Source organism: Hyla sarda, chromosome 8, assembly GCF_029499605.1.
Source record: "Hyla sarda isolate aHylSar1 chromosome 8, aHylSar1.hap1, whole genome shotgun sequence".
NCBI lineage: Eukaryota > Metazoa > Chordata > Amphibia > Anura > Hylidae > Hyla > Hyla sarda.
The window spans coordinates 50,361,819-50,386,520 of NC_079196.1; the positions used below are offsets into that span (position 1 = coordinate 50,361,819).

The following is a 24,702-nucleotide window of genomic DNA, read 5'->3' on the forward strand; positions in this document are numbered from 1 at the left end:
GGCCCAAATGGCACATGCAGAGATAATCAAGCCTACAACAAATTAACCCCGAGGGGTTAAGAAAAAAGACCTCTATATTGCATGTGTCACACTAATAATAAAACGTAACTTTTATTTAACCAAATAATTATTTGTTTAATAAAAGTTAAGTTTAAGGTCTTTTTTCTTAACCCCTCGGGGTTAATTTGTTGTAGGCATGTTTACATTGAGGCACATAGGGGCACTTTGTACAATTGCAGCAGTTGTTTATATACCGATGAGACCAGTGGGTTGAGGTTTTTAATCTTAATAGGCTTCAAATAAAGTTCTGTTCTAATTATTAGTGGATGGGAAAACAAGGGTTTTTGTGATGACTTTTGTAACTCTCCAGACACGCACAATGTGCTATCACACTGCATGCACATAGATTATGGCATCAAATTATTGTACGAAGGTGGGAAGGTTCTAGGGGTGATGTCAATAGAACAGGGTTTTGTTTTGTTTTTTTTGCTTTTTTTACGTTTTCAAACAGTGTGTCTCCAGCTGTTGCAAAACTACAACTCCCTGCATGCCCGGACAGCCTTTGGCAATAGCTGGCGAGACACTGTTTGGAAAACCCTGCAATAGAAGATAGATTGTTTAAAGTTCTATTTTTATTGTAATTTTTTAAAATATAGAATGTTACTGTTGTAACATTTGTAACATTGTAACAGTTGTCACGCAGACATGTCAAAAGTTTAGCTCAGTTTATTTTACTGTATCTGTGCCCTGAGCTTGGTTCTTTTACCATATCTATGCTATACATTTGGTTTGTTACTATATTTTTGATTCTATATGGTAATGTATCTTTGATGTCTATGCACCACACTTTTCTTAACATCATGTATACACATTTCACCTACAGTATGAAGTATACTTCATGTATTGTAAGTGACCATTCTCAAACCCTGTTATATGCTCTGCAACGTATAAACTACAAAGCATAAAATAACTTACGCAATACATAACAGACACATAGGAATAGTTACTTATGACTAAACTGGTTATAAAGGACCTGTCTGCCTTCATAACTCGTCTGTCTTAGTAGTTAATTGCAGTCTCCATAATATTACAATTCTGGAGTTCCTTAGAATTTTATTTACTACTACACATGTATTAAAACATATACAAGTGGGTGTTACTGTTCTCAAATAGGTATGCTCATACACAAATAAGTTTAGCTGGAGTCAGACTGTATAGGGACACTCAGCAATAGTAGCATCCATTTGTTAATATTTTCATACATTATTAAGAGAATTACAGAGGAACAACAGGACACAGAGCTATAAGAAAAATAGATTAGATTACATGTGTATAGGAAAAACTTGTTCTGCGATTGGATATATAATGGGGTATTTTTCAGTATGTACAGTGACCCCTGGACCTACGATGGCCCCGACATACAATAATTTCAACATGCGATGGCCTCTCAGAGGCCATCGCATGTTAAAGACAGCATCAACATACGATGCTTTTGTATGTCGTGGCCATTGCATAAACGGCTATACGGCAGCGCAGAACTGATTTAGCTGCCGCCGGATAGCCGTTTACGGTGCCCCGTGTGCTCTGGTGATGGTCTCCTACCTGTCCTCGGGGCTCCAGAGTGTCCTCTTTACAATCACCTCCATCGTCGGCGCTCTCCATTGTTGTCATCACGTCGCGCGCACGACGTCCCGTCATCCAATAGGAGCGGCGTGCGTAGTGACGTGATGACGGAGAGCGGAGAGCGAGGATCCCGGGGAAGCAGAGACGTCCGGAGCGTCGGGGACACCACGGAGACGCGGCGACGGCGATGGAGGGCGACATCCAGTGACGGGTCCGGAGCGTCGGGGACACGTGAGTACAGCTTCCTATACTTTACATTGCACGGATCCCTCAACATACGATGGTTTCAACAAACGATGGTTCATTTGGAACGGATTACCATCGTATGTTGAGGGACCACTGTATTCAGACTATGACTAAGAACACATTGTCTGAAACCCATCAGTCAGATTTTAAACTTTGTATGCGATAAAGACATTTTGGACAATTTTCACATGAGTTTAAACTTCTTTCTATAAGAAAAGATGGTCCTAGAAAAGTTATTTTACCAAAAATATAAGTGTTTAGTAAAACAGACAGGTCAGGAGAGCTGACGGGTCCTTCGGGGCTGACTTCAGCAATACAGAAAGTTTATGATCTGTTGTTCTGCAAAACGTTATTGGGGAAGTTATCATTCGTTTTACCCTGGTTTTGTGGGGTAAATTTGTTGCACAGTTTGTCTCTTTTCATTGCGACTTTTGCTTTAGAAGACTTCTTTAAAAAAGAACATACCAAGTCGTGATTTTAGTTGATATTATGCAGTGGTCAGGAATTTATCATGTGCGACTTTTCAGTTCGTTTGACGCAACTGCGCTAACTGAGGCGCAAATCCACACCAGCCCTGACTTGGCTTACAAACTGACTGGACACAAACTGACTGGACATTAAAGGGGTACTCCGCTGCTCAGCGTTTGGAACAAACTGTTCTGAATTCTGGAGCCGGCGCCAGGATCTTGTGACATCATAGCCCCGCCCCCTCTCATAGACTTGCATTGAAGGGGTGGGGCGTGACTTCATGAGGGGGCGGGGCTATGATGTAACGAGCTCCCGGTGCCGACTCCAGTGTTTGGAACAGTTTGTTCCAAACGCTGAGCAGCGGAGTACCCCTTTAACTGACTGGACATTATTAAGAAGTCGCTCATTTGTCGCACGGGTTACAATGTCCCAGAAGAAGCATCGTACAAAGTGGAGTCCGGAAGTAAGAAATGTGATCAGCGCTAGATTTATCAGATGCCCTGTGCCATGTAATACATTTGGTGCAGGTACACAGGGGGACATGTATCAATAATGGTGTAGCAATGTGTGATTTTATGGATGTTTTTTTGCGTCAAATGGAGCATATTTGCACCAAAATTATCAATTGTCGTACGCAAGTTTGTAATTTTGGCACAAATGTAGCCCTACAAAAGGCGCAGACCCCAGAATTCCAGGCAGTCAATCTGACTTTGGGACATTCTATTGTTGTAGCTATTTTCTCTGTCACTTTATTCATGGTGTAGATTTGCGCCTAAATGAAGGTATTTGCGCCTAAACTTGCGCCAAATCGAAAAGTCGCAATTAATGAATTCCAGACCAAAGAATGATTGTAACTGAAATCACAACTAACAAAGTGAAATCAGTGATTTTGTTCTAAACCATTTGGCGCATTTGTTTGTCGCAAAAAGTGACATAAAAGGAAATTTGAGACAAATCACAGTCAAAAAAACAGGGTAAAATCCTTCATACATACCCCCCACAGTTTCCACCACATTGAGTAATGGAGTAAAAAGAAGTTCACCTGAACCACTTTTCATGAAACCCCCCAATATAAGCTAGAAACAGACATGAGGCGACTTTCAGCCATCTCCTTCCAACTCCACCAGGTACTGCCATAATGATCCTGTCCTTTCCATAGAAGCAGAGATTAGCTGTCTGACACCACTCTACATCTATATTCTGTAAAGTCACTTGTACAGTAAAGACTTACCAGCGCCATTAAACCTGCCCCTAAACCAATCAGAGGACTCACAGCTACAATAACCAGCGTTAGTTTCCAGTTTCCAATAAATCCAATAAGGAACCCAAATACGAATGTGGAAATGCGTTCAATGAAGATTGCGACCTGATCAGCGATGGCATTGTTAATTTTGTTAATGTCGCTGTAAATAAAATAGACAATTTTACCAATAGTTACTATGATAATACATCCATGACCAATACAAAAAGGAAAGCGTTTAGGTGTTTGTTAAAGGGGTACTCCGGTGAAAACCTTTTTTTCTTTTAAATCAACTGGAGCCAGAAAGTTAAACAGATTTGTAAATCACTTCTATTAAAAAATCTTAATCCTTCCTGTACTTATTAGCTGCTGAATACTACAGAGGAAATCCTTTTCTTTTTGGAATTCTCTCTGATGACATCACGAGCACAGTGCTCTTTGCTGACATCATTATAATAATAATAACTCTTTATTTATTGTTGTCCTGAGTGGGATTTGAACCCAAGGTGCCAGAGCTGCAAGGCAGCAGTGCTAACCACTGAGCCACCATGCTGCCATTAGCATACATCTGCTATGCACGGTTGCTAAAATGGACAGAGATGTCAGCAGAGAGCACTGTGCTCGTGATGTCATCAGTGTTCCAAAAAGAAAGGAATTTCCTCTGTAGCATTCAGCAGCTAATAAGTACTGGAAGGATTAAGATTTTTTAATAGAAGTAATTGACAAATATGTTTAACTTTCTGGCACCAGTTGATTTAAAAGAAAAAAGGTTTTTCCCGGAGTACCCCTTTAAGAGGTTCATAATAGGAAGTGCCAGGATGAAGAAGTATGATAGTGCGAACCAGCACAAGACATGCTATATTTAGTGATGAGCAGTATTGGCCATATTCGAATTTGCGATATTTTGCGACTATATAGACGAATATTTGTACTATATTCGCGAATTTATTTGCAATATTCGTGAATTCGCAAATTTGTGATATTCGCAATAAAAATTCGAAATGTGAATATTCGCGCCCAACACTAGTTATATTCCCCTTATATTTCCATCCTTACTCTGAAATCCTTGTGTTCAGCTCTCCAACAGAGTTGCAGTCGAACCAGCCTATATCAAGCCTCATTATTTTCCTGAAATATTCTTTCCGAATTATCTGTATCTGACGTGCAGAAGCAATAACCCATAGAGAAATCTGTAGAAATATATAGAAATAGTGTGATCAATTCTGTGCACGATGTGACGATGATACAGTACAGAGATCCCTCAACTTACAATGGCCTCAACATACAATAGTTTCAACATACAATGGTCTTTTCTGGGACATTGTAACTTGAAACCAGACTTAACATATAATGCTAATGGAATCTGTGAAACGTGTCAATGGCTGGAAGAACCAACCAATCGGATGGTAAAAACCCGTGTATTTCTAAAGTGCATGCACTGACTGGTGTCTGGTAGCGCCCCCTACAGTACAGGGAGGTATTACATGTTCTGTACTCGTTACCTGTGCCAGGGTTAGCTGCTCCTTTGGACATCAAGTGAGGGCAGCTCCTTTTTCCTTTTTTTATGACATTGCGTGTTCTGTACAGGACCCTGAAGAAGCTCCTGTCCTCTACACAGACCAGTGTTTCCCAAGAGGGTGCCTCCAGCTGTGGCAAAACTACAACTCCCAGCATGCCCGGACAGCCTTCGGCTGTCCGGGCATACTGGGAGTTGTAGTTTTGCAACAGCTGGAGACACCCTGGTTGGTAAACACTTAAATAGACAGTGATTTACAGCTCCCAGCAGATCTTTCTTACTTTTATGTGTAAGGATTTGCTTTATCTATATTAGTTATCTACTTATTTTTCTTTAATCCTCACTTTTTCCAATTTTTGGATGATATTTTGGTGGCTTCAGAACCAATTACCAGGTTTCCATAGAGTTATGGTCTCAACATACAATGGTTTCAACATACAATGGTCGTCCTGGAACCAATTAATATTGTAACTTGAGGGACCACTGTACTTAGTTACAGTAGCTGATAACTAGTCGGCTCATTTTTAAACTGTATCTGTTTTTGTTGCTGGATTAAAAACCACGTCCTGCGGGGATATGGCAACAGTGGGGTTTTAAATTCCCCTGCCAGGTCCTGTTGCCGAAAAATTGCGGTGTAATTGTAGCTTTAACAAGACATTTCCAGAAACTATTGGTAGTCCTCATGGGTCAGCTGGGTTCTTATGTATCTTGAGTAGACAGTAGAATACTAGTTATCTTTTTTGGGTACCCATGATAAAGTTGAATTCAGATTTCTCTAGAATGTTCTCCTGCAATGGTTCTTTACATATATTCTCCAGTTGTTTCATTTATATAGGGGTCAGGTCATGTGAAAATTGTCTACTTGCTTCTTATACTTATTTACATACTTCTATGTATCCAGAATTACTATTGCCCCCCCTTCATATGCTGGCCAAATAGTTATCTGGTTGTTCTTCTGTGGGTCCTTGATTGCTTCAATCTCCTGAGAAACCCAGATAATCCCTTCTATCATGACTACCTAGCAGAGACTGGAGGGGGATCACATTGGTGGCACTGGATTTTTGGGTGTGGGGGATCATTTCGCACAGTGGCCCTCATTTACTAATAGTGTTGTGTAGGTTTCTTTGTGGGTTTTAATTCCCTACAATTTATTTTCCATGGTATTTACTAAGGTTTCCCTACATTTTCCCCTTTCCCTACATTAGCTTTTTTACACATGCTCTGATCTGTCTGGTTTTCCTCAGCTCAAATCCACCACATTTTATGTGGAAACCTTAGTAAATATGTTGGGTTTTTGTGAAAATGTCAGGAACACGCCCCCTTTTAGGAGACCACGCCCCCTTTACTGGCGGCCACGCCCCTTTTTCGGGTTTTCTTAGCAAAATGAGAGTTAGTCAGGGTTTTTTCAATTCTGGCACAAAATCCGACGCAGACAGTAAATGTTAAAAATAATAATGCTTGCACAGAGATGTAGAAGTCGGCACTTCAACCCAGCATACAATGAAGACACGAACACAGCACAAGCAGCGGCAGTTATACAACCTTCATGCGGGGTGCAGGTAAGTAGAATACAGTTCAAGTAATGTTCGCAAAAAGAAATGATGAATCGCACTCACCGCTCCGTTATGGATTAAGCCGGTTTATTCACAAATGCAGAGACAAGGTGCAGGGTGCAGACATGGACAAGACGTGGCTACTTCCAATGAATGGGTGACAGCCTTTGCGCGTGCGCACCGGCACGCTTCCGCAAACCCTCTTTGAGGAAGCGTGCTGGTGCACTCGCGCAACAGCTGTCACCCATTCATTGGAAGTAGCCACGTCTTGTCCATGTCTGCACCCTGCACCTTGTCTCTGCATTTGTGAATAAACCGGCTAAATCCATACCGGAGCGGTGAGTGCGATTCATCATTTCTTTTTGTTAAAAATAATAACCTGGAAAATCAGGCAGCATAAATATAATGTAATAGAAAATTAAATGTAACATTTTACAGTGAGTAAAGAGAACACTCAGTTGATGTTATAGTTTGATGGTCCTGTACCTGAAAGTAGCTGATCACCAGAACTATCACTCCAATAGCAACGTAGTAGTAGGCAAATTGGGTCAACTCAGTCTCTATGTTTATCCTGTAAAATAAGATGAAAGGTCACAGTACAGGGTGAGCGGAGTGTAACAGACTGCCATAAATATAAAGTGCAGCTCTAATCTACACGGTTCAAACGTACATTATACTGAACCTTTCACCTGCAAGAGGAACCAACAAAATCCTTTAAAATGCAGCCTGTTAATACACCAAAACAGTGGTCTCCAAACTGTGGCCCTCCAAATGTTTCAAAACTACAAGTCTCATCACGCTGAGAGTTGTAGTTTTGCAACATCTTAAGGGCCACAATTTGAAGACCACTGTTTTGGTGTATTAACAGGCTGCATTTTAAAGGATTTTTGTTCGCCGCCAGCGTAAATGTGAACTAATAAAATATAGCGTTAATGAAACTGCACATCACTGGCGTAAACTTTATAAAATGCCAAAATCCAGAAAGGCAGATTTTTGGTACTATCAAAACAAAAAATGGTACTGATGAAAAAAATTGCAGATCATGTCGCAAAAAAAATGATCCCTCATACTGCCCCCTATACAGAAAAATAAAAGAGTTATAGGGGTCAGAAGAGGACAAGCAGGCTCATTTTCGTACAAAAGGTTATAATTTGTTAAAAGTAGAAAAATTAAACAAAATCTTTATGAATTGGGTATCATTGGAATCGCATGGACCTACAGGATAAACATAAGGTGCAGATTTTACCAAAAAGTGCACTGCGTAAAAATGGAAGCCCCCTAAATGTTGTAAACTGCTGTTATGTTTTTTTCAATTTTGCCCCACAAATATTTTTTTGTTTCAATGTAGATTTTGTGGTAAAATGAGTGATGTCATTACAAAGTAGAATGGGGGGGCACAAAAAAACAAGCCCTCATATGGGTCTGTAGGTGAAATATTGAAAGTGTTATGGCTAATAGAAAGTGAGAAATAAAAAGGTAAGTTCAAAAAGGAAAAATCCTTGTGTACTTAAAGGGGTACTCTGCCCCTAGACATCTTATCCTCTATCCAAAGGATAGGGTATAAGATGTCTGAATGCGGAGGTCCCACCGCTGGCTACCCCCACAATATCCCTACTGTGCTTAGCATTCGTTTAGAGCGTCGAGTGCAGCGCCAGAGGCTCGTGAAATCACGGCTGCGCTCCGCTCGTGTCATCACGGCCATGCCCCCTCAATGCAAGTTTATGGGAGGGGGCGTGACGCCCCCTCCCATAGACTTGCATTGAGGGGGCATGGCCCTGACGTCACGAATGGGGCATGACCTTGACATCAAGAGCCTCCACCCCGCATCGTCAGTCATCCGTCACGGAGCTAAGTTCGCTCTGTGCACCCGACGTCTGGGGTGCTGCAGCCGAGATCTTTTTGGATAGGGGATAAGATGTCTAGGGGCGGAGTACCCCTTTAAGGGTTAAAGTATCGTAGAGTCATTGCTTATAAATAATAAAACTGTAGACATGTGACCTCTTACCCACAAGACACCGTAGAGTTATCCATTTCGAAGATGGTGCCATTGACCCAGCTGACTTTGTCATTGATACAAGTTTTGTTGACATCCTGAAGCACTTGGGTTTCTTTGTCATATGCAATAAATATGTCAGTCATTAGTCCATAGACAAAAAGCATTATGGGTTGGGCGGCCCCATGGACTAATGCACACACAGCCCCAACTATCATCATGACCATGTCCTTCGTGGAAGCATAGCGGAACTAGGAAGAGAGCAGACATCCAGGTTAGTATATTGACAATTGTCTATCTGACCATAACAAATCCCATTCTTGTACTGTCCATGTACATTAGAAAACTATCGGCCTCTACCGATGATTTTGGAAGCGTTTGTCAACAATCTGATGTAATAACTGGATTGTTGTCTATCACTGGAGAGATCAAGCATTGAGCGGCAGATCATACCTCCCCTTTGACATAATCGTGCACACTTGACAGATGTGGGCATGCATGAATATGTTGTACTCTCCAGAGAAAAGCAATAGTAAGGACAGAGGTTGCATTTCCCCTCCTTCCTCCCAAACCTCGGAAGCAACTAGAAGTAAGACCCAAGTAATAAAAATTGTATGTGGAAGGTGCGGGAGAGCTCCATGATATTGGGGATTAAAGAACCTGTCAACAGTTTCATGCTGCTCGAACCATAGACAGCATTAAATATGGACAGGCTTCTTTATTTCAATGATGTATGCACTGGAGTATTTCAGAGTAATCATACTGTGGTGGCCCAGTACAGGATTTACACCCCTGTACCATTGCTGCCCGGTCAGACGGACTCTATTCAGTGACTCCTGGGCCTCCTTTTGTCTGTGTTCCCTAAGTAGTTAACTTCCACGTGTATTATCTATTGTAATGTATAACTTGTCATATACCTTTAAGTAGTGTTGCTAAGTGTTGTAACCAAGGAAAGTACCAGTGACCATGTGACCTACAGGGTGGCCTATGGGACCCCTCCATAGTCTCCCCCATATAAACCCTGGGAGGAGCTAGCTAGTTAGTTCTTGCTCTGCTGAGGAACAGTGAGGTCAAGTCCTGAGAGAGTGTCTGGTGTCCTGAGGAGGCCCGAAGCCTACCACGCAGCCACGCATCCACAAGTCCACTACCCCACAGGTGAACGTCAAAACCTGATAAGCTATGTCACGATGCCGGCTGGCAGGTAGTGGATCCTCTGTGCCAGAGAGGGATGGCGAGGACCGCGCTAGTGGACCGGTTCTAAGCCACTACAGGTTTTCACCAGAGCCCGCCGCAAAGCGGGATGGTCTTGCTGCGGCGGTAGTGACCAGGTCGTATCCACTAGCAACGGCTCACCTCTCTGGCTGCTGAAGATGCTGAAGATAGGCGCGGTACAAGGAAGTAGGCAGAAGCAAGGTCGGACGTAGCAGAAGGTCGGGGGCAGGCGGCAAGGATCGTAGTCAGGGGCAACGGCAGGAGGTCAGGAACACGGACTAGGAACAGACAAGGGAACGCTTTCACTAGGCACAAGTGCAACAAGATCCGGCAAGGGAGTGCAGGGGCAGTGAGCAGATATAGGGAAGTGCACAGGTGGGAGCCAATTAAGCTAATTGGGAAGATTGGGCCAGGCACCATCATTGGTGCACTGGCCCTTTAAATCGCAGAGACCCGGCGCGCGCGCGCCCTAGGGAGCGGGGCCGCGCGCGCCGGGACAGGACCGAGGGAGAGCGAGTCAGGTACGGGGGCCGGGGTGCGCATCGCGAGCGGGCGCTATCCGCATCGCGAATCGCATCCCGGCTGAAGGCGGGACCGCAGCGCACCCGGTCAGTGGATCTGACCGGGGCGCTGCAACAACGAAGATGAGGCGAGCGCTCCGGGGAGGAACGGGGACCCGGAGCGCTCGGCGTAACAGTACCCCCCCCCTTGGGTCTCCCCCTCTTCTTGGGGCCAAAGAACCTGAGGAAAAAAAACTCAATTTTTCCGTGATGAGGTCCGATGCAAATTAGGAGGGGTTCTGTGTGGAAACGTACGAGACAGTCCAATCTTTTATTGTAAAAACAATAGATGTAGAGGGGTCTGGCGAGACTGGTCACAGGAACGTAGAACCTGTTGATGAGAGAGGCCAAAAAAAATTTTCCTGCAGATCCGGAATCCAAGAAGAGCATAGTAGAGAAGGAGAAGGTAGAGGCAGATATCCGCACAGGCACAGTAAGGCGTGGAGAAGCAGAGTTGACATCAAGAACTGTGTCACCTTTGTGCGGAGTCAGCGTACGTCTTTCCAGGCGGGGAGGACGGATAGGACAATCCTTCAGGAAGTGTTCGGTACCGGCATAGTACAGGCAAAGATTCTCCATGCGGCGTCGTGTCCTCTCTTGAGGTGTCAAGCAAGACCGGTCAACTTGCATAGCCTCCGCGGCGGGAAGCACAGGAACAGATTGCAGAGGACCAGAGGAGAGAGGAGCCGGAGAGAAAAAACGCTTCGTGCGAACAAAGTCCATATCCAGGCGGAGCTCCAGACGCCATCCGGAAGAACGCATGTCAATGCGAGTGGCTAGATGAATGAGTTCATGTAGGTCAGCAGGAGTCTCTCGTGCGGCCAGAACATCTTTAATGTTGCTGGATAGGCCTTTTTTAAAGGTCGCGCAGAGAATCTCACTATTCCAGGACAACTCGTAAGCAAGAGCACGGAACTGAATGGCGTACTCGCCAACGGAAGAAACACCCTGGGCCAGGTTCAGCAGGGCAATCTCGGCTGAAGAAGCTCGGGCAGGTTCCTCAAAGACACTTCGAATTTCCGAGAAGAAGGAGTGTACAGAGGCAGTGACGGGGTCATTGCGGTCCCAGAGCGGTGCGGCCCATGACAGGGCTTTTCCAGACAGAAGGCAGAACACGAAAGCCACCTTAGACCTTTCAGTAGGAAACTGGTCCGACATCATCTCCAAGTGCTGGGAACATTGCGAAAGAAAGCCACGGCAATACTTAGAGTCCCCATTAAATTTGTCCGGCAAGGACAGGCGGAGGCTAGGAGTGGCCACTCGCTGCGGAGGAGGTGCAGGAGCTGGCGGAGGAGAAGATTGCTGGAGAAGTTGCGACTGAAGTTGGTGCGAAATGGTGGACATTTCCGACAGCTGACGGGTTAGAAGGGCGATCTGTCGGGCTTGCTGGGCGGCCACCGTGGTGAGGTCAGCGACAACTGGCAGAGGAACTTCAGCGGGATCCATGGCCGGATCTACTGACACGATGCCGGCTGGCAGGTAGTGGATCCTCTGTGCCAGAGAGGGATGGCGAGGACCGCGCTAGTGGACCGGTTCTAAGCCACTACAGGTTTTCACCAGAGCCCGCCGCAAAGCGGGATGGTCTTGCTGCGGCGGTAGTGACCAGGTCGTATCCACTAGCAACGGCTCACCTCTCTGGCTGCTGAAGATGCTGAAGATAGGCGCGGTACAAGGAAGTAGGCAGAAGCAAGGTCGGACGTAGCAGAAGGTCGGGGGCAGGCGGCAAGGATCGTAGTCAGGGGCAACGGCAGGAGGTCAGGAACACGGACTAGGAACAGACAAGGGAACGCTTTCACTAGGCACAAGTGCAACAAGATCCGGCAAGGGAGTGCAGGGGCAGTGAGCAGATATAGGGAAGTGCACAGGTGGGAGCCAATTAAGCTAATTGGGAAGATTGGGCCAGGCACCATCATTGGTGCACTGGCCCTTTAAATCGCAGAGACCCGGCGCGCGCGCGCCCTAGGGAGCGGGGCCGCGCGCGCCGGGACAGGACCGAGGGAGAGCGAGTCAGGTACGGGGGCCGGGGTGCGCATCGCGAGCGGGCGCTATCCGCATCGCGAATCGCATCCCGGCTGAAGGCGGGACCGCAGCGCACCCGGTCAGTGGATCTGACCGGGGCGCTGCAACAACGAAGATGAGGCGAGCGCTCCGGGGAGGAACGGGGACCCGGAGCGCTCGGCGTAACAAGCTACATACGGGGTGAAGTCTGTCTTGTCAGTCTCAGTTAAGTCAGTCAAGATTAATCTGTGTCAATACAGCGTGGTCCTGCATCAAATTATCCAAGTCCACTACAAGTCCCAGCAAGCCCTAAGGACTCTGAAGTCACGGGTCACCTCTGTGGGCCTAGCTAAACTGTTAAGACTGTTACACCCGTCTACCTCAGGAAAGCTGCCGTTGTTCCTTAACTTGCCGTCGGAGTCATTATTTGCCCCCGTGCCTAGCCCAGGATTCAGCGGTATACCTTCGAATGGTGAAGAGGTTAAACCACACCCTGGCGTCATGAACACAAGGGGTTAAAGGACAACTGCAGCGGTATAACACTTATCCCCTATCCACAGGATAGGGAATAAGTGTTTGATTGCGGAGGGATCCCCCCCACCCCCCCCCACCCCCGAGATCTCCCTAACAGGGTGCCGCCATTAGCACTCATGGTGAGCGCAAAGGCGCGTAGTGTCGACCTAGAGGTCGATGGTGACGCCCCATCTCCTCCCCGTCCCCATACAGATCTATGGGGGAGACGGGGAGGCACGAAGGCTGCCTCTCCCATAGAGATGTATGGAGGAGGCGTGCTGGCTTCAACGTCATGCTGCGGCCGGCACGCCCCCTGCACGGGACAGCCGCGGCCCCGTACAGGAGGTCGGACCCCCCTCGATCAGTGTTAATCACTCTGCAGATGTCCTTTAATGCCATCTGCCCCTAGGGTAATTCCATCACACCCTCACCACAATACTAATCATACACTGGCTGGGAGTGAGGCTTCGAACTATGGGGGAGGGGGGGGGGGGGTTCCTGGCACCTTCTTCTCAAACTTGATTGATAGATTTCTCCCTATACATAAAAATCTTTACTATGACTACAGCTTTTCGGATGAATAACACAATATTACTGTCTCTATTTTATGCTACCCCTGTTGCATATATCTACTGTAACTCTCAGTGTTTTGTTTTATTGTTTTTGTTCTTTTACAAAGAGCCATGTGAGCTGCAAAAATAAAAAAAAATACCCCATACTCACCTGCCCTGATCCCCCATCACTGATGTCTTGACGGCTTTTGGTCCCAGATGCTCTTGCTTTCCTGCTGCTGTTGTGCTGACCACAGCAGTGCCCCATCCACGCCAGTGATTGGCTGAGCAGGCAGGTCCTACAAGGTCAACACACCATCAAAAGAAGGAAGAAGCTCACAGCACAAGGGACCAGGAGCAGTAAGGATATTGGATACATCATACATTACTGTCCCTATTTAATGCTATCCCTGTTGCATATACCTACTGTACCTAATGTATACCTTTTTTTTATTTTTTTTTATAAATGAACGAACCCACTGAAACTTACCAGCTGAAAGAATCCAACACGTATTTCTTTTTCTTTCTTTTTCTTTGTTTTCTTCCCTGATCTAGGGAACAAAATACAATAAACAATGACTTCACTGTTTTATATATAATGCATGGATTTAAAGCACAACTCCAATATATATATATATTTATTTATTTATATATATATTTTTTCCTCTTAACAGCATGTTTGGTCATGCCGGAAATAAGTTTTTTGCAACAGCTGGAAACACACTGGTGGGGAAACACTCCACTATACATTTGTGTTCCTATGCCCAACAGCTTACACTGTACAGAACAGTTCTTAGGTATCCTCTAACTACATACCCATCTTGTAAAAACTCAAGTTCTCTCTCTGAAAAAGAACAAAGAACAGCAATAAACAAAAAATGAATAAAACATGTATCAAAGAAATCAAGTAGCAAGAGCTTTAAAAAAAAGTCCTGTTCACATGTCCTAAAACACTATGGTAAGAAAGCACATTAAAGATACGGGGGGGGGGGGGAGGGGGTATCTTGGCTTTTACCCTGCTTTAGTGGTGTAAATGTGTTGCAGTTTGTCTCAGATGCTGTTTGGAGACTTTTCATGGTGACTTTTGCTTTGGGAGGGGCGTGGTGGTCACCATTATGGACATTTATCAACGGGTTTAGTCAGGTTTTCTTTACTATAATTGTCGCAAAATTGTCGCAACTGCGATTATGCGATTTTTCGTGCGACATTTTGACTGGAAAGCGAGAAAAGCAAGTTTTCCAAAAATTAACTATGTAGTAATAATTTTAAAATGGACTACGGGTAGTCAGGTATTTATTAACTGCGACAGTCGCAACTGCGCAAAAAAAAGTCGCAGCAGCGTTAAAAATTGACTAAATTTACTCCAGCTCAAACATGGAGCAGAAAAAGCTACTACCAAAGTAAAAAAGGAAAAATTGCTTACGTGAAAGAAAATTATCAACAGGCTGAAACCAGTTGATAAATACGTCGCACATAAGCAAAAAAAAAGTAAGGAAAAAATTACTAAAAAAAAGAATACATAAGCAAAGATTGATAAATGTCCCTCAATATGTTCCAAACTCTGGCCAGTGGAGTACCCCTTTAAAGCTCCATACTCAGACCTCCTATGGTTTTACTGAACTGGACTGAGATCTCTTGGGATCTTACGAAAGCTTCTGGTGTTGCAGCCATAATACAGACACTATGAGGGACATTTATCAGTGTTTGCTTATGTATTCTTTTTTTTAGTAATTTTTTCCTTACTTTTTTTTTGCTTATGTGTGACTTATTTATCAACTGGTTTCAGCCTGTTGATAATTTTCTTTCACGTAAGCAATTTTTCCTTTTTTACTTTGGTAGTAGCTTTTTCTGCTCCATGTTTGAGCTGGAGTAAATTTAGTAAATTTTGAACGCTGTTGCGACTTTTTTTGCGCAGTTGCGACTGTCGCAGTTAATAAATACCTGACTACCCGTAGTCCATTTTAAAATGATTACTACATAGTAAATTTTAGGAAAACTTGCTTTTCTCGCTTTCCAGTCAAAATGTCGCACGAAAAATCGTGTAGTCGCAGTTGCGACAATTTTGCGACAATTATAGTAAAGAAAACCTGACTAAACCCGTTGATAAATGTCCATATATATGTTCATGTGAAACTGAGGTTGTGAGGAGAGGGAAAGAGAGTGGCCACTAGATACCTCGGGTGGTACCTCTAGTTATACTGAGAAATCATTTTTTTTAAAATGGGCGGTGGCCGATTGGTGTTTGCTTTGTTGGATCACTGTTAGGGTTTATAAGCAAACAGGAGCTGGTGGTGATTACCAAACTTATAAAATCATCTTTTTTTCCCAGCCTCGTGTCAAGTAGGCGGGAATGAGCTGCACAAGTGCCACAGCCTGACAAGCCTCCTCGCTGACCTTAACCTCCCAGCCCCTCCTTGATTAATGTACAGAGCTCTTTACATTAGACAAGGAATAGCTGGGAGGTAAGGGAGAGAATGGACGCCAGGCTATGGCACTTGAGCAGATTGGCTCCACCTCCTTGACACTTGGCTGAGAAATAAAAAAAAGTAATGTCATAAGTTCAGCAATTCCTGTCTTGCTCTTGAACCCCATTAATATCCATTAATTTAAGGAAACACCCACTTGGTTCTGGAAGCCTTTCTATACATTACCTCATGATCAATACAATATCTGTGTGCAAATGGAATATAGACTTGTGTCATTGAGCTATTGGGAGTTGGTACATTATCAATCTGAGGGAATGGTAATTTTTACAATTTGCCTTTGTTCAATACAACATCTAACCCACAGTTATCACGGGGGCCAAAGGCTGCTCAAGAGTCACTATTATCTAAGAGTACAATAAGTAGGACTATAGGTCACAGTACGGATGGTGCATAGTGTGTTCCAGGTGAATATATCTAAATTGCCATGTAAACATTCCATGTAGATGTAAATTGAGAACTCCAATGAACCACACGTGGGTAAAAATACACGAACATGCATTATGTTTTATATACGTTACAAAACCTCTAACAGGACTGTACAAAAGTATTGTCCAGACTTTGCTAATAAGGGGAATGTCACGATGCCGGCTGGCAGGAGGTGGATCCTCTGTGCCAGAGAGGGATTGGCGTGGACCGTGCTAGTGGACCGGTTCTAAGTCACTACTGGTGTTCACCAGAGCCCGCCGCAAAGCGGAATGGACTTGCTGCGGCGGTAGTGACCAGGTCGTATCCACTAGCAACGGCTCAACCTCTCTGACTGCTGAAGATAGGCGCGGTACAAGGGAGTAGACAGAAGCAAGGTCGGACGTAGCAGAAGGTCGGGGCAGGCAGCAAGGATCGTAGTCAGGGGCAACGGCAGGAGGTCTGGAACACTGGCTAGGAACACACAAGGGAATGCTTTCACTGGCACAATGGCAACAAGATCCGGCGAGGGAGTGCAGGGGAAGTGAGGTATACATAGGGAGTGCACAGGTGAACACACTGATTAGAACCACTGCGCCAATCAGCGGCGCAGTGGCCCTTTAAATCGCAGAGACCCGGCGCGCGCGCGCCGGGACAGGACCGACGGAGAGCGAGTCAGGTACGGGAGCCGGGGTGCGCCACCCGCATCGCGAATCGCATCCCGGCTGGAGGCGGTATCGCAGCGCACCCGGTCAGTGGATCTGACCGGGGCGCTGCGGGAGCGAGAGTGTAGCGAGCGCTCCGGGGAGGAGCGGGGACCCGGAGCGCTCGGCGTAACAGTACCCCCCCCCCCCCCCTTGGGTCTCCCCCTCTTCTTGGAGCCTGAGAACCTGAGGACCAGACTTTTATCTAGGATATTGTCCTCAGGTTCCCAGGATCTCTCTTCAGGACCACAGCCCTCCCAGTCAACCAAAAAGAAGGTTTTTCCTCTGACCTTTTTGGAGGCCAGTATCTCCTTTACAGGAAAGATGTCTGAAGAACCGGAGACAGGAGTGGGAGAGATAAGTTTAGGAGAGAAACGGTTGATGATGAGTGGTTTAAGAAGAGAAACGTGAAAGGCATTAGGAATACGAAGAGAAGGAGGGAGAAGAAGTTTATAAGAGACAGGATTAATCTGGCACAAAATTTTGAAAGGACCAAGATAGCGTGGTCCCAATTTGTAGCTGGGAACACGGAAGCGGACATATTTAGCGGAGAGCCATACCTTGTCTCCGGGAGAAAAAATGGGGGGAGCTCTTCTTTTCTTATCAGCAAACTTCTTCATGCGTGATGAAGCCTGTAAGAGAGAATTTTGGGTCTCTTTCCATATGGTGGAAAGATCACGAGTTATTTCATCCACAGCGGGCAAACCAGAGGGCAAGGGAGTAGGGAGGGGGGGAAGAGGGTGACGGCCGTACACCACGAAAAATGGGGATTTGGAAGAAGATTCAGAAACTCTGAAGTTATACGAGAATTCGGCCCATGGTAGAAGATCTGCCCAGTCATCCTGGCGGGAGGAAACAAAATGCCGTAAATAATCACCCAGGACCTGGTTAATTCTTTCTACTTGCCCATTGGATTGAGGATGATAAGCAGAAGAAAAGTTTAATTTAATCTTGAGTTGTTTACAGTGAGCCCTCCAGAATTTTGACACGAATTGGACGCCTCTATCCGAGACGATCTGCGTGGGCAACCTGTGAAGACGAAAAATGTGTACAAAAAATTGTTTTGCCAACTGAGGCGCAGAAGGAAGACCAGGAAGAGGGATGAAATGTGCCATCTTGGAGAATCGATCAACGACCACCCAAACAACAGTGTTGCCACGGGATGAGGGTAAGTCTGTAATAAAGTCCATACCAATCAGAGACCAAGGTTGTTCGGGAACAGGCAGAGGATGAAGAAGACCAGCGGGCTTCTGGCGAGGAGTCTTATCCCGGGCACAGACAGTGCAGGCCCGCACAAAATCAACAACATCCGTCTCCAGAGTTGGCCACCAATAGAAACGAGAGATGAGTTGCACAGATTTCTTGATGCCCGCATGGCCTGCGAGATGGGAGGAGTGACCCCATTTGAGGATTCCGAGGCGTTGGCGTGGAGTGACGAAGGTCTTCCCTGGAGGAGTTTGCCTGATGGAGGCTGGAGAAGTGGAGATCAGGCAGTCAGGAGGAATGATGTGTTGCGGAGAGAGCTCTACTTCCGAGGCATCCGAGGAACGAGAGAGAGCATCGGCCCTGATGTTCTTATCGGCAGGCCGAAAGTGAATTTCAAAATTAAATCGGGCAAAGAACAGAGACCACCTGGCCTGGCGAGGATTCAGCCGTTGGGCAGACTGGAGATAGGAGAGATTTTTGTGATCGGTGTAAATAATAACTGGAAATCTTGATCCCTCCAGCAGATGCCTCCATTCCTCAAGTGCTAATTTAATGGCTAGTAGCTCTCGATCCCCGATGGAGTAGTTCCTCTCCGCCGGAGAGAAGGTCCTAGAAAAAAAACCCACAAGTAACAGCATGCCCGGAAGAATTTTTTTGTAGAAGGACCGCTCCCGCTCCTACTGAGGAGGCATCTACCTCCAATAGGAAGGGTTTAGATGGGTCAGGTCTGGAGAGCACGGGAGCAGAAGAAAAGGCAGACTTGAGCCGTTTAAAGGCGTCTTCCGCTTGAGGAGGCCATGACTTAGGATTGGCATTCTTTTTGGTTAAAGCCACGATAGGAGCCACAATGGTGGAAAAATGTGGAATAAATTGTCTGTAATAATTGGCGAACCCCAAAAAACGTTGGATAGCACGGAGTCCGGAGGGGCGTGGCCAATCTAAGACGGCAGAGAGTTTGTCTGGATCCATTTGTAGTCCCTGGCCAGAGACCAAGTATCCTAGGAAAGGAAGAGATTGACATTCAAACAGACATTTCTCCATCTTGGCATAAAGTTGATTGTCACGAAGTCTCTGAAGAACCATGCGGACATGCTGGCGGTGTTCTTCTAGGTTGGCAGAAAAAATCAGGATATCGTCCAGATACACAACAACACAGGAATATAAGAGATCACGAAAAATTTCATTAACAAAGTCTTGGAAGACGGCAGGGGCGTTGCACAGGCCAAAGGGCATGACCAGATACTCAAAGTGTCCATCTCTAGTGTTAAATGCCGTTTTCCATTCATCCCCCTCTCTGATGCGGATGAGATTATAAGCACCTCTTAAGTCCAGTTTGGTAAAGATGTGGGCACCTTGGAGGCGATCAAAGAGTTCAGAGATAAGAGGTAGAGGGTAGCGGTTCTTTACCGTGATTTTGTTAAGACCGCAGTAGTCAATGCAAGGGCGTAGGGAGCCATCTTTTTTGGACACAAAGAAAAATCCGGCTCCGGCAGGAGAGGAGGATTTGCGGATAAAGCCCTTTTTTAAATTTTCCTGGATGTACTCAGACATAGCAAGAGTCTCTGGGGCGGACAGAGGATAAATTCTGCCCCGGGGTGGAGTAGTGCCCGGGAGGAGGTCAATAGGACAGTCATAAGGCCTGTGAGGAGGAAGAGTCTCAGCTTGTTTTTTGCAAAACACATCAGCAAAGTCCATATAGGCCTTAGGGAGACCGGTTACAGGGGGAACCACAGGATCACGGCAGGGAGTACTGGTTACCGGTTTAAGGCAGTCCTTGAAACAAGAGGTACCCCAACTCTTGATCTCCCCTGTGGACCAATCCAGGGTTGGGGAATGGTGTTGAAGCCAGGGTAGTCCAAGGAGAATTTCGGAAGTGCAATTGGAGAGGACCAAAAACTCAATTCTTTCGTGATGAGGTCCGATGCACATTAGGAGGGGTTCCGTGCGGTAACGCACGGCACAGTCCAATCTTTCATTGTTAACGCAATTGATGTAAAGAGGTCTGGCGAGACTGGTCACTGGGATGTTGAACCTGTTGATGAGAGAGGCCAAAATAAAGTTTCCTGCAGATCCGGAATCCAAGAAGGCCTTAGTGGAGAAGGAGAAGGTAGAGGCAGATATCCGCACAGGCACAGTAAGACGTGGAGAAGCAGAGTTGACATCAAGGACTGTTTCACCTTTGTGCGGAGTCAGCGTACGTCTTTCCAGGCGGGGAGGACGGATAGGACAATCCTTCAGGAAGTGTTCGGTACCGGCACAGTACAGGCAGAGATTCTCCATGCGGCGTCGTGTCCTCTCTTGAGGTGTCAGGCGAGACCGGTCAACTTGCATAGCCTCCACGGCGGGAGGCACAGGAACGGATTGCAGAGGACCAGAGGAGAGAGGAGCCGGGGAGAAAAAACGCCTCGTGCGAACAAAGTCCATATCCTGGCGGAGCTCCTGACGCCTTTCGGAAAAACGCATGTCAATGCGAGTGGCTAGATGAATGAGTTCATGTAGGTTAGCAGGAATTTCTCGTGCGGCCAGAACATCTTTAATGTTGCTGGATAGGCCTTTTTTAAAGGTCGCGCAGAGGGCCTCATTATTCCAGGAAAGTTCTGAAGCAAGAGTACGGAATTGCACGGCGTACTCGCCAACGGAAGAATTACCCTGGACCAGGTTCAGCAGGGCAGTCTCAGCAGAAGAGGCTCGGGCAGGTTCCTCAAAGACACTTCGAATTTCCGAGAAGAAGGAGTGTACAGAGGCAGTGACGGGGTCATTGCGGTCCCAGAGCGGTGTGGCCCATGACAGAGCTTTTCCAGACAGAAGGCTGACTACGAAAGCCACCTTAGACCTTTCAGTAGGAAACTGGTCCGACATCATCTCCAAGTGCAGGGAACATTGTGAAAGAAAGTCCCCATCAAATTTATCCGGCAAGGATAGTCGTAGGCCTGAGGCGGCCACTCGCTGCGGAGGAGGTGCAGGAGCTGGCGGAGGAGATGATTGCTGAAGCTGAGGTAGTAGCTGCTGTAGCATCACGGTCAGTTGAGACAGCTGGTTGCCTTGTTGCGCTATCTGTTGTGACTGCTGGGCGACCACCGTGGTGAGGTCGGCGACAACTGGCAGAGGAACTTCAGCGGGATCCATGGCCGGATCTACTGTCACGATGCCGGCTGGCAGGAGGTGGATCCTCTGTGCCAGAGAGGGATTGGCGTGGACCGTGCTAGTGGACCGGTTCTAAGTCACTACTGGTGTTCACCAGAGCCCGCCGCAAAGCGGGATGGACTTGCTGCGGCGGTAGTGACCAGGTCGTATCCACTAGCAACGGCTCAACCTCTCTGACTGCTGAAGATAGGCGCGGTACAAGGGAGTAGACAGAAGCAAGGTCGGACGTAGCAGAAGGTCGGGGCAGGCAGCAAGGATCGTAGTCAGGGGCAACGGCAGGAGGTCTGGAACACTGGCTAGGAACACACAAGGGAACGCTTTCACTGGCACAATGGCAACAAGATCCGGCGAGGGAGTGCAGGGGAAGTGAGGTATACATAGGGAGTGCACAGGTGAACACACTGATTAGAACCACTGCGCCAATCAGCGGCGCAGTGGCCCTTTAAATCGCAGAGACCCGGCGCGCGCGCGCCCTAGGGAGCGGGGCCGCGCGCGCCGGGACAGGACCGACGGAGAGCGAGTCAAGTACGGGAGCCGGGGTGCGCATCGCGAGCGGGCGCCACCCGCATCGCGAATCGCATCCCGGCTGGAGGCGGTATCGCAGCGCACCCGGTCAGTGGATCTGACCGGGGCGCTGCGGGAGCGAGAGTATAGCGAGCGCTCCGGGGAGGAGCGGGGACCCGGAGCGCTCGGCGTAACAGGGAAAGCCATGTCAGTCTGGTATAGCTAGATCAGAAGCTGGATCAGAAGATCCCCCATTGTGCCCATGTTCAGAAATATTAACAGAGCCATAACTGGGACTAGGAGGTCCACTAGTTTGGACCTCACTTTGGAGCAGTCCCTTTGCTTATACAACATAAGGCAATCTTCGGTCTCATTAAAAGGGTTGGCCAAAAGGGTTGAAAAAAAGCTGTGTATTGTGTCAAAAAGTATTACAGAGCAACTTACCGTACTAATAAAATGTTATTAGCCATAGTGCATAGATCTTACATTATCAGCTCCGCTCTCTCCCTTGTAACTGCGACATCACATCACAGTCTCTGAAAACAGTCTTCTTCTACCCTGCTTTCCCCTACTGTCTGCTCAGGACCATACCATTTATGCGAATAGGGGAGCTCATGTTACTGCTCAGGTAGTCTTTTTCAGTCACAGTAGTTTACTTCTGCACAGGCTCACTGCTGTCTCATCAGAGAAAGGTTTCCTGCTGCCTTATAATCTAATGAGCAGTAACATGAGCTCCCCTCTTCACATTACTAGTGTGGTCCACAGAAAACAGGAGGTAAGGGGGCATCAGGGACCGGAGCTGTGCTTTCTGAGAGTATGACAGAATGTCAAAGCTTAAAGTTAGACAGTTCAACTGATAATGAAAGATCTGTAAAGTATGGCTTATAACATTTTATTAGTAAGTTGCTTTTATATACTTTTTCACACTGTAAACAGTTTTTTTCGCTGGACAACCCCTTATAGATCTATAATAAATGGAAAGTAAAACTGTATTTACCATTTGTAGAAGGCTTTTGATTTTCCATGTAGTTATCACTGTAGGAAATAAGAATAGTATTTTTATAACTATCTGTACAGAGCCTAAGCAAAGGCCTTGTTTTTATTGTCAAAACAGAAATATCCATTTGGCAACAACATTAATATTTTCTATTTCTCCTTTTGTTTCCTGCTCAGATACATTATGCACATTGATGATTATAGTTTTTACAGTTTTCCCATCTTTGGTACTTTACAAAGTTACTGACAACAACAAGTACAGTATTTTTCGCCCTATAGGACGCACCGGCGTATAAGACGCACCCAATTTATAGATGCAAAATCTAAAAAAAATAAAGATTTTGAACCCAATAGTGGTCTTCAACCTGCGGACCTCCAGATGTTGGCTGTCCGGGCATGCTGGGAGTTGTAGTTTTGCAACATCTGGAGGTCCGCAGATTGAAGACCACTGCATCGGAGGTAATACTCACGTGTCCCCGCCGCTCCGGACCCGTCACCGCTGCCCTGGATGTCGCTCCATCGCTGTCGCCGTGTCCCCGTCGCTCCGGAACATCTCTGCTGCCGGCCGGGTAGCCTCGCTCTCCGTCGCCGCCATCACGTCGTTACGCACGCCGACGCACGTACGCGACGACGTGATGACGAGGAAGGAGAGCGCCGGCCATACAGGGGATCCCTGAACGGAGAAGACACCGAGGAGGCAGGTAAGGTCCCTCCCAGTGTCCTGTAAGCACTAACCCGGCTATTCAGTCGGGCTGTTCGGGACCGCTCCGGTGAAATCGCGGCGGTCCCGAACAGCCCGACTGAACAGCCGGGTTAGTGTCACTTTCCCTCCAGACGCGGCGGTCAGCTTTGATCGCCACGTCTGAAGGTTTAATACAGAGCATCGCCGCGATCGGTGATGTCCTGTATTAGCCGCGGGCCCCTGCCGTTGATGGCCGCAGGGACCGCCGCGATAGGGGTGTATTCGCCGTATAAGACGCACCGACTTTCCCCCCCCCCCAGTTTTGGGGAAGAAAAAGTGCGTCTTATACGGCGAAAAATACGGTATACATTACAGCCACTTGATATTTTCAGGACAATATGACAAAGGTGGGCCAATGGCAATGAGCTATAAAAAGCTGTGTATTTGTCACTCCAAACATTATAGTGATACATCAAACTAAGAGATAAACGCAACATGATAAACGTACTACAGATGAGTTTGTCACATATAGCAGTGTGTTTATGAGTTGACATTATTCATGTGATATTGGAATAAATTATCTATAGTGCTTATAAAACTCAAGGTAAACCACAAAAATATCTTATATAATCTTTCTTAATATTTAACGGAAGTACTACAGAGGGTAAAAAAAATGTTGTAAAATTAACTGGTGCCAGAAAGTTAAATGTAGAGATTTGTAAATGTAAAAATCTTAATCCTTCCAGTACTTATCAGCTGCTGTATACTACAGAGGAAGTTGTGTAGTTCTTCCATTTAAACACAGTGCTCCGTGTCCGTGTCAGGGACTGTCCAGAGCAAGAAAAAATCCCCATAGCAAACCTCTCCTGCTCTGGACAGTTCCTGACATGGACAGAGGTGTCAACAGAGAGCATTGTGGTCAGACAGAAAAGAACTATCATTCTTCCTCTGGAGCATACAGTAGCGGATAACTACTGGAAGGATTAAGATTTTTAAATAGAAGTAATTTACAAATCTGTTTAACTTTCTGGCACCAGTTGATTAGAAAAAAATTGTTTTCCACTGGAGTACCCCTTTAACCCCTTAAAAATGCAGGGTTTTTCCG

General features: G+C 46.3%; 1 protein-coding gene across 1 annotated transcript in view; it reads right to left on the reverse strand.

Annotated features, from left to right (window-relative positions):
* Positions 1-14,308, reverse strand: part of ABCB11 (ATP binding cassette subfamily B member 11) — a 95,885-nt gene extending 81,577 nt beyond the window's left edge. The window contains exons 1-6 of the mRNA XM_056534394.1: positions 14,290-14,308; positions 13,964-14,024; positions 8,652-8,890; positions 7,133-7,217; positions 4,634-4,767; positions 3,569-3,740 (exon numbers count right to left, since the gene is read on the reverse strand). Coding sequence (XP_056390369.1) covers positions 3,569-3,740; positions 4,634-4,767; positions 7,133-7,217; positions 8,652-8,866 — 606 coding nt within the window. The 5' untranslated portion in view covers positions 8,867-8,890; positions 13,964-14,024; positions 14,290-14,308. The remainder of the gene's footprint in view (positions 1-3,568; positions 3,741-4,633; positions 4,768-7,132; positions 7,218-8,651; positions 8,891-13,963; positions 14,025-14,289) is intronic.
* Positions 14,309-24,702: the final 10,394 nt, after the last annotated feature.